The sequence below is a fragment of the Cynocephalus volans genome, chromosome 13 (genome assembly GCF_027409185.1).
Source record: "Cynocephalus volans isolate mCynVol1 chromosome 13, mCynVol1.pri, whole genome shotgun sequence".
Classification (NCBI taxonomy): Eukaryota; Metazoa; Chordata; class Mammalia; order Dermoptera; family Cynocephalidae; genus Cynocephalus; species Cynocephalus volans.
This window is the reverse complement of record NC_084472.1, coordinates 107,163,850-107,176,437: the sequence shown is the minus strand read 5'-3', so window position 1 is coordinate 107,176,437 and position 12,588 is coordinate 107,163,850. Positions and strand designations below refer to the sequence as shown.

The window sequence follows — 12,588 nt, the reverse complement described above, 5'->3', positions numbered from 1 at the left end:
AGCATTCTACTTAATGACATATGGGTCCAAGAAGAAATCAAGCAGGAAATCAAAAAATTTATTGAAACTAATGAAAACAATGATACATCATACCAAAACCTGTCGGATACTGCAAAAGCAGTATTGAGGGGAAAATTTATTGCATTAAACGCTCACTTCAGAAGAATAGAAAGATGGCAAGTGAACAACCTAACACTTCACCTTAAAGAACTAGAAAAACAAGAACAATCCAAACCTAATGTTAGCAGACGGAAAGAAATCATTAAGATCAGAGCAGAACTGAATGAAATTGAAAACCAAAAAACAATTCAAAAGATCAACGAATCAAAAAGTTGGTTTTTTGAAAAGATAAATAAAATTGACAAACCATTAGCATGGCTAACAAAAAAAAGAAGAGAGAAGACTCAAATAACAAAAATTAGAAATGAAAAAGGCGATATTACAACTGATTCATCTGAAATACAAGGAATCATTCGAGACTACTATAAACAACTATACGCCAACAAATTTGAAAATCTGGAGGAAATGGATAAAATTCTGGACACACACAAGCTCCCAAAACTGAACCGTGAAGACGTAGAAAATTTGAACAGACCAATAACAATAAAGGAGATTGAAGCTGTTATCAGAAGGCTCCCAACAAAGAAAAGCCCAGGACCAGATGGATTCACAGCAGAATTTTACCAAACATTCAAAGAGGAATTGACACCGATTCTTTACACACTATTCCAAAAGATTGAAACGGACGCAAATCTCCCAAACTCATTCTATGAAGCAAATATCATCCTGATACCAAAACCAGGTAAAGATATAACCAAAAAAGAAAACTACAGGCCGATATCCTTGATGAATATAGATGCAAAAATCCTCACTAAATTACTAGCAAACAGAATACAGCAACACATACGTAAAATTATTCATCACAATCAAGTGGGATTCATCCCAGGGATGCAAGGTTGGTTCAACATACGCAAATCAATAAATGTGATACACCATATTAATAAACTCAAACACAAGTACCATATGATCATCTCTATAGATGCTGAAAAAGCATTTGATAAAGTTCAGCACTCATTCATGACAAAGACCCTCTATAAGTTAGGTATAGAGGGAAAGTATCTCAACATAATTAAAGCCATATATGCCAAACCCACAGCCAATATCATCCTGAATGGGGAAAAGCTGAAAGCTTTTCCTTTAAGAACAGGAACTAGACAAGGATGCCCACTCTCACCACTCCTATTCAACATAGTGTTGGAAGTACTAGCCAGAGCAATCAGAGAAGAGAAGGAAATAAAGGGCATTCAGATTGGAAAAGATGAAGTCAAACTGTCCCTGTTTGCAGATGACATGATCCTATATATCGAACAGCCTAAAACCTCTACAAAAAAACTTTTGGAATTGATAAATGATTTCAGCAAAGTAGCAGGATACAAAATGAACACACAAAAATCAGTAGCATTTCTTTTCTCCAATAGTGAACATGCAGAAAGAGAAATCAGGAAAGCCTGCCCATTTACAATAGCCACCAAAAAAATAAAATACTTAGGAATTGAGTTAACCAAGGAGGTGAAAAATCTCTATAATGAGAACTACAAACCACTGCTGAGAGAAATTAGAGAGGATACAAGAAGATGGAAAGATATCCCATGCTCTTGGATTGGAAGAATCAACATAGTGAAAATGTCCATACTACCCCAAGTGATATACAAATTCAATGCAATCCCCATCAAAATTCCAAAGACATTTTTCTCGGAAATGGAAAAAACTCTCCAGACATTTATATGGAACAACAAAAGACCACGCATAGCCAAAGCAATGCTGAGCAAAAAAAATAAAGCTGGAGGCATAACACTACCTGACTTTAAGCTATACTACAAAGCTATAATAACCAAAACAGTATGGTACTGGCATAAAAACAGACACACTGACCAATGGAATAGAATAGAGAATCCAGAAATCAACCCACACACTTACTGTCAGCTGATCTTTGACAAAGGCACCAAGCCTATTCAGTGGCGAAGGGACTGCCTCGTCAGCAAATTGTGCTGGGATAACTGGATATCCATATGCAGGAGAATGAAACTAGATCCATACCTCTCGCCGTATACTAAAATCAACTCAAAATGGATTAAGGATTTAAATATACACCCTGAAACAATAAAACTTCTTAAAGAAAACATAGGAGAAACACTTCAGGAAATAGGACTGGGCACAGACTTCATGAATACGACCCCAAAAGCACGGGCAACCAAAGGAAAAATAAACAAATGGGATTATATCAAACTAAAAAGCTTTTGCACAGCAAAAGAAACAATTAAAAGAGTTAAAAGACAACCAACAGAGTGGGAGAAAATATTTGCAAAATATACATCTGACAAAGGATTAATATCCAGAATATATAAGGAACTCAAACAACTGTACAAGAAGAAAACAAGCAACCCAATTAAAAAATGGGCAAAAGAGCTAAGTAGGCATTTCTCTAAGGAAGATATACAAATGGCTAACAGACATATGAAAAAGTGCTCAACATCACTCAGCATCCGGGAAATGCAAATCAAAACCACATTGAGATACCATCTAACCCCAGTTAGGATGGCTAAAATCCAAAAGACTATGAACGATAAATGCTGGCGAGGCTGTGGAGAAAAAGGAACTCTCATACATTGTTGGTGGGACTGCAAAATGGTGCAGCCTCTATGGAAAATGGTATGGAGGTTCCTCAAACAATTGCAGATAGATCTACCATACGACCCAGCTATCCCACTGTTGGGAATATACCCAGAGGAATGGAAATCATCAAGTCGAAGGTATACCTGTTTCCCAATGTTTATCGCAGCACTCTTTACAATAGCCAAGAGTTGGAACCAGCCCAAATGCCCATCATCGGATGAGTGGATATGGAAAATGTGGTACATCTACACAATGGAATACTACTCAGCTATAAAAACGAATGAAATACTGCCATTTGCAACAACATGGATGGACCTTGAGAGAATTATATTAAGTGAAACAAGTCAGGCACAGAAAGAGAAATACCACATGTTCTCACTTATTGGTGGGAGCTAAAAATTAATATATAAATTCACACACACACACACACACACACACACACACACACACAAACGGGGGGGGGAGAAGATATAACAACTACAATTATTTGAAGTTGATACGACAAGCAAACAGAAAGGACATTGTTGGGGGGGATGGGGGGAGGAAGAAGGGAGGGAGGTTTTGGTGATGGGGAGCAATAATCAGCCACAATGTATATTGACAAAATAAAATTTAAAAAAAAAAAAAAAAAGAATATTATTGGGGGAAATTTTCTTTCTCACCTTCCACAGTAAGTTATACTATAAGGTAATTTTTACTTTTATATTTCTGCCTCAGTAGTCCCTCTTTTTAAGGTGGGCACCAACTGTGCACCTGTTAAGCACAAGCAGCATAATTTATGTCAATTCTGTGCAAATCATTCTACTCTGTTCAAAGTTCACAATTACTTACACTTCAGTGTTTCTCATACTCTTTACTGAAAAGCCCCTACTGACAGAGGAGAAAACTCATGTCCCCAGGCCATCTATGGGTGGAAACTGAAAAGGCGTAGTATGCACAAAGTGATTTTCAAATTTCAAGTTGCATCTTCAGAATTCATTCAGATTCTGCATTCTATTCCATACTGTATCCCTGTTTACTTTTACTGACCTAAAGGGGAATATAACTGATGCTTCAGAAAGATGTGCCCTGTCTATCTTGTGGCTTCCTACATCCCCCAAACACCCCAGCAATGCACTACAAGCAGATAGCAGTTTGAGAAACAAGCGTACTTAAAAATGACCTATTACGTAACCAGTTCCACAATGTAGGTTTACCCAGTGTCTTCCCAAGGTTCAGCACAGAGTATATATTTTTAGAAGGAATATCACTGCAGAGACATAGTCTCAGTCCATTGAATCAGGAGACACGTCCTGTTGATTTGTCCCATCGCTGGCGATGTCAACTCTGATTACTTACGATGCTACAGGGCAGAACTTTCCACTGGAAAGTTAGTAGCTCCCCCTTTATAATTAATCAGCACCTCGTGGAGAGACATTTTGAGACTACGGAAACATCATGCTGTTCCTGAAACTCTCACCCACTCACTTTGGCCTCCATGACGATGATTGTCTGAATCAACGACTATTAGGAGATGCCTTTATTCTACAATGAGCAAGAACCCTCCCATTCCCCCCGTTTATTTGTGTGTTCATTTATTCACTCATTCAGTTTTTAAGATATCAGTGTGGATTCTTCTTTAATGAGTTATAATCCTTTACTATCATTCCTTTTGATGCTCAAATTGTCTCAGATTTTGCTAGGGGGAGCTCTTCTAGTGGCTGCTGTTTCCTTTCTGCATGTTCAAATAACCGACCTTTACTCTTCAAAAACTCAATGTCATGAAAGACAAAGGGGGAACTAAGAAACTATCTGGATTAAAAGACTCCAAAGAAGCTTCACAACAGAATATAACACGATCTAGGATTTTATTTGTTAGACAACGGATAAAATATGAACAAGGCCTCTAAATTAGATAACAATAATGTGTCAATGTTAATTTCTTTATAATTATAATACACCTCTATTATAAAATGCCCTTAATTTAAAAAACATACACAATGGAGTATTTAGGGCAAAGGGGGCATGTCTGCAACTTAAATTGTTCAGGAAAAAAAATCCCTAATTGTCTCTATATAAATACATAGAGAGATAAAAACAGAATGAGAGATAATGCTAAAGCAAATGCAGTAAAATGTTAACATTTGAAGATTCTTAGTAAAGGGCTTAAGGGAATTCTTTGTACTATATTGAAACTTTTCTGAAAGTTTGAAATGATGTCAAAAAATTTAGAAACTCCGTTAGTCCACAGCTCACCCACTCACCGAGTCCAGGAGCTCCTTCTCCAGTAGCACTTCCAGACACCCGGCCCTTGCCGCCTACGCTCAATTCACAGGAGCTGTGGTTGTAGGCAGAACGCTCTAGCACTGGCCATTTCTAGTCAGTTCCACCCCAAATATGCCATCTTAAAACTTAGCTCCTGTGATGCTGCCTCTGGCTTTGGAGCAAAACAGAATCATCCTATCCCAATTCTACGTGAGACTGTTTGAATGTGTCTCTAGCTTTTCTAGGCCAACTATTTCCTTTTTGCTTAACTATCACATGTATGAAGTGATTTCTTTTCTTTTTTTTTTTGTCTTTTTCGTGACCAGCACTCAGCCAGTGAGTGCACCAGCCATTCCTATATAGGATCTGAACCCACGGCAGGAGCGTTGCCGCACCACGGGCTGGGCCCTGAAGTGATTTATTGAACCATCAATGTTACTGCCACTCTGAGCCAGCTTCATTGCTGTGAGACCCGTGACAGTCGCACAGGGCCACACACTTTGAGTTCATGCTCTGCTGTTGATGGCTTGAATGAGGGACCCCATGTTTTCATTTTGCATTGCATCTCACAAATTATGTCCCCAGTCCTGCTGCCACAAGCCTGTGCAGTACCATTGGGTACACTGGACAGCCATGAGCACACGGTTTGGCTAGAAAACAGCAACTACATGCCAGGAAAAGCTAGTGCCTTCCCTCAGGTGGATGCAGCCACGTTGCAGGGTGCACATCTCAGCTGGTGGGCTGCAGGCTGCATTTCAACACTCCTTCCCCTCCTTGGCTGGATGCTCTTATGCACTGCACAACTTCATCTGGATGCCCAGACTCTCATATCCTTCAATAACATTCCTCTTAATTTCAGTCTAAAGGAAAGGATTGACCTTTGGCTGAGTACAATAATGCTGTCTCTTGACTTTGCCACTTTCTTCCACAGGGAGAGGAAGGAGGGTTTCAAGCTTTTGTGCAATTTATACCAAGAGCTGAGAACTAGTCTTAATGTTATTTCTCATAACCTAGGAATATATTCCATGTTTTGAAAAAGAGGGAGGGAGCAGTGCAGGGAGAGCTGGCAGCCTGGGGCCTTCTCAGAGCTGTACACTGCACCCCAGAGTGGAGCGGTTGTAGTGCCCATGGCTGCCCTTTCTCAGCACTTCTTCACTGCAGTAGCGATTACCAGGAGCAGGACACACACAGAGGAGATCAAAGATGGGCCTTACATGTCCATGTGAACTATGGATCCACCAGGGAGCCACACGCCATGTCAGTCCCATGGCACAATCAATAATGACATACAGCTAACAAATGCCCTTTCATGGAGTCTTACCCTGCACTGTTGAGCTGCTTTCCAAACCAAACATTTATAACACACAGGTGATGCATAAGGCTCTGTACTAGGTTCAGAAGTCATGGGGCTGAGCCCGTGGCGCACTCAGGAGAGTGCGGTGCTGGGAGCGCGGCGACACTCCCGCCGCGGGTGCGGATCTTATATGGGACTGGCCAGTGCACTCACTGGCTGAGTGCAGGTCACGAAAAAGACAAAAAAAAAAAAAAAAAGAAGTCATGAAAATGTGGGTAACGCAGGTTGAATTGTGAAGCAGGTTACAATCTAACAAGAGAAATGAACTCACAAATAACTTCAAAATAATGATGAATCTGGGCAAAGTATCTTAAATATCATGGGAGAAGTACTACATAAATGCGATGAGAACTGGACACTTTGAATTTGTGGGATTTTGACACTGGGGAAGCTACAGTAGCCTTTCCAATGGCTTAGTTGGTACATGACGCTGCTGAGGTCAGTAAGCGTCTAGAGTTTTGCTAACCTAGGTTTTTGTGAAGGAGACAGCATGTAAAATGGACCTTGGATGTAGGGATTATGCAGGAAGAGGTAGGAGTGTGAGATGGGGCTGACAATATACTCCAGGGAGGAGAAGGAATACAGGCAAATCAGGGAGGGAAGAGCACGTCCCCCACCTCAGAAGCTGAGCATCTAAGCCAGGCCACTCAGGTGGCACACAGCATGCTCGTAAGGATGTCACTGGTGTGGGTTAAGGCAGAATCTACATACTAGGCAGATATGCCATATCGATGCATTGTTATATTTAATTTTGCAGGCAAGAGGGGACCATTGAGGGTTTTTAGTGGGTGAAATCACCTATCAAAGCCATGAAGCTGAGATCCAAAAGAGAGGTTTGACTGGATGTCCTTCTTCCACGACTTTCAAAAAGATACCACCTCCAAAAAGCAAATAAAAATAATACTGTTTTTACCATGGGCCTCTAATTTCTTCACTCATTTTTGGCATGACGGCAGACATATTTTAGGGGTGTCCCAAATAAGCAGCATATTTAAATAATATTCAGGATATATCACATTTTATAGATTTTTTAAAAAATCAACAAAATAGTGGTTCCCTGCTGTGTTTTCTTCCAAGTGGCCATCTTGATAGAACAGGTGTGACTATAACAGACTAATGTTTCCTTTATTCCCCAATCCCATTTCTTAGACAGGAGAAAAGGCCCCAAGCATCAAGCAGGTCTTGACCAACTGAGGGTTAACAATACGGGCACAACATTTTATAAGCAGATGAAGAAGAGGGAGAAAAACAGGGAAGACAAGGGCTAAGCAGCCAAATGTTCACATGTGAAAATAAACAAGTACAAATAATTGAATATTCCTAGTTTTGACAACCGTCCAGCTGCAGAAGTAACAGATGCCACAGTGTGCCCGTGGTGTATCTCCAGCTTGATGGAACCAGACAAACGAGAGGGGGCCTGTGGGAGTCATTCCCTAGAGACAGACTCCTGCCAACTTTGTGGGAGTAAACGTAGGTTGGCTTTATTTATTTATTTTTACCTTTATAAAATCACTTTTGAAACTGGGCCTCAGCTATTTCCAGCCTCAGGCAGTAGGACGGGCAGCCCACATCTCCCTGACGCAGTGTGGAACGAAGGAAAAAACAATAGTTAAAGATGACAGGCACTTTGGTTCTGAAAACAAAGAGAGAGAGAGAGAGAGAGAGAGAGAGAGTGTGTGTGTGTGTGTGTGTGTGTGTGTGTGTGTGTGTGTGTGTGTGTGTGTGTGAACTTGACCACGAGTGGGAGTACAGTTCACTCACAGATGGAATAAGGAAACACTCAAAGGCACATGAACTTTTCTGTTACAGTTCTCAAATTCCCATTTAACACAAAAAAATAACATGAGCTTAGTAGCAAGAGCATGAGTGGGAAAGAAGGATACAAAATGTGGTCTCACGTCTGTCAGCTGGGTGACCTTTGGTCATTGCCTAACTTTTTGGAATATCACTTTCCCAGCTATTAAACGAGAAATCAACTCTTCTCAAATACTGCTTCAGAAAAATCTTCTAGGGCCTCATTACTCAAAGTGTGGTCCACAGACCCACTGGAGGCATCGGCATCCAGGGAGCTCATTAGAAATATAAAATTGTAGACCTCAGACCAGACTTACTGAATCATGAGCATTTTACTAGGATCCTAGTTGATCTGCATGCATGTTAAACTTTGAGAAAAGCTGTTGCTGGGCAAGACATCCCTGTTACCTGATCCTAGAATCGCCTGGATAACTCGACACAAACACAGCTTTCCTGGCCATTCCTCCAGAGTCTGATTCAGAAGGTCTGGGCGGAAGCCAGAATTCTGCATATTCAATGAATACACGAGGTATATAAATAAAATAATTGTGTTTATATTATTTCCCTTTAAAATCAAATGCCCTTTAAGTGGTATCACCCCAGTGAGCTTCCCGGTGCTTCTGTAGAGACTGGCTAATGGGATCACATCAAGACGTTCCAGTCAATACAGTCCTCAGCTGAAATGCCGTCGAGGTTTTGCCAATTGCAGTTTTAAAACTGTTAAATTCTTAATGGATTACTGGTTAAATGTAGGAAACATAAGGAACTCTGATGTTGGACTACAGCAATGTAATGAATTATATAAAAATGATACTAATTTTGCAAAACCCCCTCAAGATGACTGTCAGATTCATAAGCTACTTTCATCTATCAAAATCTTTATTTAGCACATTAAGATGTCTCTAGTACTTCAAAAACCAATCTTAAAAAGAGAAAACAGTGACAATTAGATCCAGTTTGGCTTTTCAGTTATTGGGAATAAAGACTATCCTCGTGCACCATGTGTTATTTGCTGGGAAGTGTTTACATGGAGCAGCTGGCCAGAAATCTTCTCTCTTATCTCAATAAAACACAAAAGTTGGTTTTATTTAAAGAAGTAGATATTTTTTCCTACAAGCAAATCAAAAGAATTCTAAGCAAGGTCCTAAAGGCACCCCGACCCCCTCTTTGATGCCATTACACTAGTTAAATTTCAATTTACATTTTAATGTATACTGGTCCCCAAGTTAAATGCAATATTTAATGACAAATCATGTCTTGGCTTGCATAAATAATTTTAAATAAATTAAAGAATCTTTCACTTGCTACATAGGAAGAATTAAAAATATGTTGTAAACATTATTAGAAATTATGTTAAGTGAATTACATAATATAGGCTTTAATGATAGGCTGATTTTTTTACTTTAAATCACATCATTATCATATATATGTGCAAATTATACACAAGAATGATAGAATAATTTTTTAATCTCTGAACATATTTACAAGATTATTATGAAAGTATTTCGTGACTCTAAAAAGGTGGTGATAGAACAGTGTTTTCCATTTTTAAAGAAGTGTTTTCCATTCTTTGATTCTATCATGTCCAGGAGAGTGGGACACACAAGGCTAACCTAAAATGGATTTTTATAAAGAGTCTATATATCCATAATCTGTAGAAAAATTATTAAGGTACTAGAATTTTAATGCAATTCAACTAGTTTCAGTAAGGATTAACACTCCAGCAGGTGCAAGATGCCGGTGCTATGGAGGATCACACATGTCACAGAATAATATCTGATGACTGATAAGTGCCAACTCTGTGTCAGACACAGTTTTTTGTTTTCTTTTTTATTGAAACATAGTTGATTACACATATCTGTGGGGTACAAAGCTGCATATCAATAGCTCAGACAGAGTTTTAAGTACATTATTGTTATTGATACCTTTCACTCTCACTACAGAATTCAATGAAGTAGGTATCCTTTTATTGATGAAGACATGAAGACAAAGAGAGATAAAATAAATTGTCCACTGTCACAAAACTAAGAAATAGTGGAGCTGAATTGGGAAACCAGCAGTCCTCCAGAGTCTACCATGCCATGCCTGTGCAAAACTGCAACCCGCAGGAGCAAAGGCTCAGGCCAGAGCTAAGGGTGACATGCACGACACAGCATTTCAAAGATGAAGTATACCGCACGTGACCAAAGGACAGGGGAAATAACAAAGGTGGGTTACAGCCACTCTGTCCCAAATTTTGTAAGCAAAAGTGACGTTTTCCGTCGGGAAAACCCTGGAGGTTTCTAGCAGGCAAGAAGCAATCAGGAATTATGTGAGCAAGTACGGGGGTGGGAGAGACTGAAGGTGGACAGATCGGGGAAATGCCATTTCTAGTAGTTCAGAGAACAGGTCATGTGGACCTCAGAGAAGAACAGGAGGAAGAGGGGGAAGGTAGCAGTGAGGCTGGGAAAAAAGAAACTGAGGAAACCTGTGCTGAAACCCCCTGCGCTTTTGCCTCCCCTTTCTTCAGAGAGGGCCAGAAGACTCTGCTCCCAGCGTGACAAGGGTCAATGCTCTGGCTGGCCTGCCGGCGGTCACGCAGGAAGTACATGTGGAATTGTTCAGGAAAGAGTCAACACAAACATATTCCCTCTCTTGGACGATCTGCTACTTTAAAGTCATAAAATATTTGTTGGCTAAAATTAATTAGCTAAATAACTATAGGAAAGATATTTGCCATGGCTCGCACACCGAGAGCGTAGCTTCTGGGGTGACCTCTTCTCCCTGGCTCAGGCAACATGCAGGAGATGGCCTCCCAAACCGCCAGTATACTGAAGGTGAAATGCATATTGTAAGAGGAAGATTTCATTTCCCAAGCCACGTAAATGTCTCCACAAACAGCGATCCACTCCTATTCTTAACCCCTAAGCCATTAACATCTGCTGTGAAGAATTCCTTGAGTCCCCAAATAAATCCCTCTTGTCCCGTATACTTTATGGCACTCTCCAAAGGGGTATTTGAATAAAACAACCATCACCATGTCTGCCTTCCATCTCTCCATTCCCTTTTGGAGGGACATTTACACTCCTAGACACACAAAAAAGGTCTGATGGGGATCCATGAGGTGGGATAATGGGCGTGGGTGGGATGAAGACATTTTAAAGGAGGAGAAAAGAAGACTGTATTTATAAATCTTTTTTTATGTTACAAAAATACTGACGCTGAAATATGATTTTAAAAAATCTTGGACTCTCCTGAAAAGCAATTTTCTTCCTTTCATATTTTCTAAGTGTGTATTTTTTATTTTTTTTAGTCCTACTTGGGTCAAATAAATGCAGTTTTAAAATCCATTTCCATGTTTTAAGATTCAGAGAGAAGAAATTTAACAGGGGCTATAAAAATCCCCTAATGTCTTTAATGTTTTATTTTTGCAGATTTGCATGAAAGTACAGTAAACACTCATTGCTCAACTCTTCCCATCAATGCCCCTTGAACTTTGTCATTGGTGGCAAGCAGCAGAATCCATTTATGTGCATTTCTTCCTCTCAAGAATGGTTTTTCCTGGCATTGTTGAGACACCTGCACTCTGACAATTTAGGCAGAATCTCTTCGCCAAACTGATTCACTGATTGCACTCCGGAGGAAATTGTCAACATTTAAAATACGATGTTTAAAGAGCAAATTTAGTAGAGATATAGTCCTGAGGATTTCTTGTTGGCCTCTAATCTATATTCTGCAGTAGCAGCCGACATCACCAAAGGCCCTCTTCACCTGTATTTAGTTCTTGTTCCTGTTCCTATAGGACAAAGTCACCCAGCACGTACTTACAGGCTATGCGCACGGAGGCCTTCCTGCTCTTGGAGGTACCCAGGTGGCTCCAGGCCACGCACTGGCACCAGTAGTCCTCCGGTCCGTGGAAGTCCTCCACCTGCTGCCTGGTGACGTTGATGAACACCTCTCGGACCTTCAAGCCTGATGGGGGGGAGAGAGAGAGAGATCAGCTGAGGCCACTGTGTTCCTCACACAGAAAGTTAAGGTTAGCCAAACCTTTTCTTTTTAATTAAACAATTCTGGTTTTAATCAAGGCAAGGTTTTAATTACCTTGACAATAATGTATTACTGCTAATTAACTTCTAACAGCTGAGTAGGCTGGAAAGCACATGTGTAAAGTGTTACCAACCAGCGGTGGTTCCCATGCAATAGAATTGTTTTGACAGTACCCTGACTTAGTGCTTTCTTTTGGTCTTTCTCCATGTAAAATCGAGCATGAGGAACATAGTGCCAAAGTTAACTGCTGGGATTCCAGAAGCTAAAGAGGCCTCAACACACCAACCCCAGAGACACACTTCCAGCTTGTTCTAAACGCTCCTGCCCTGGGTTTGGCAGCTGGGGAGAGTCACTGTAACAGTGTGGCTCAGAAGAAAGAACAGTGAATGTGAGTAGGAGGTGGGGAGCAGGCTGGGGACCCAAGAAAGGGCCAAAGCATCAGCTTCCCAGGCCCAGGACAGCAAAGCCACTGGGAAACAGAAGATTTGAATTAAGTT

At 40.4% G+C, this 12,588-nt stretch overlaps 1 protein-coding gene across 2 annotated transcripts in view; it reads right to left on the bottom strand.

Annotated features, from left to right (window-relative positions):
• The window catches only part of UNC5D (unc-5 netrin receptor D), a 534,662-nt gene that overhangs the window by 204,358 nt on the left and 317,716 nt on the right, over positions 1-12,588 (bottom strand). For both annotated transcript variants that reach the window (XM_063077218.1, XM_063077219.1), the window contains exon 3: positions 11,873-12,016. In XM_063077218.1, the coding sequence (XP_062933288.1) occupies positions 11,873-12,016 (144 nt within the window). The remainder of the gene's footprint in view (positions 1-11,872; positions 12,017-12,588) is intronic.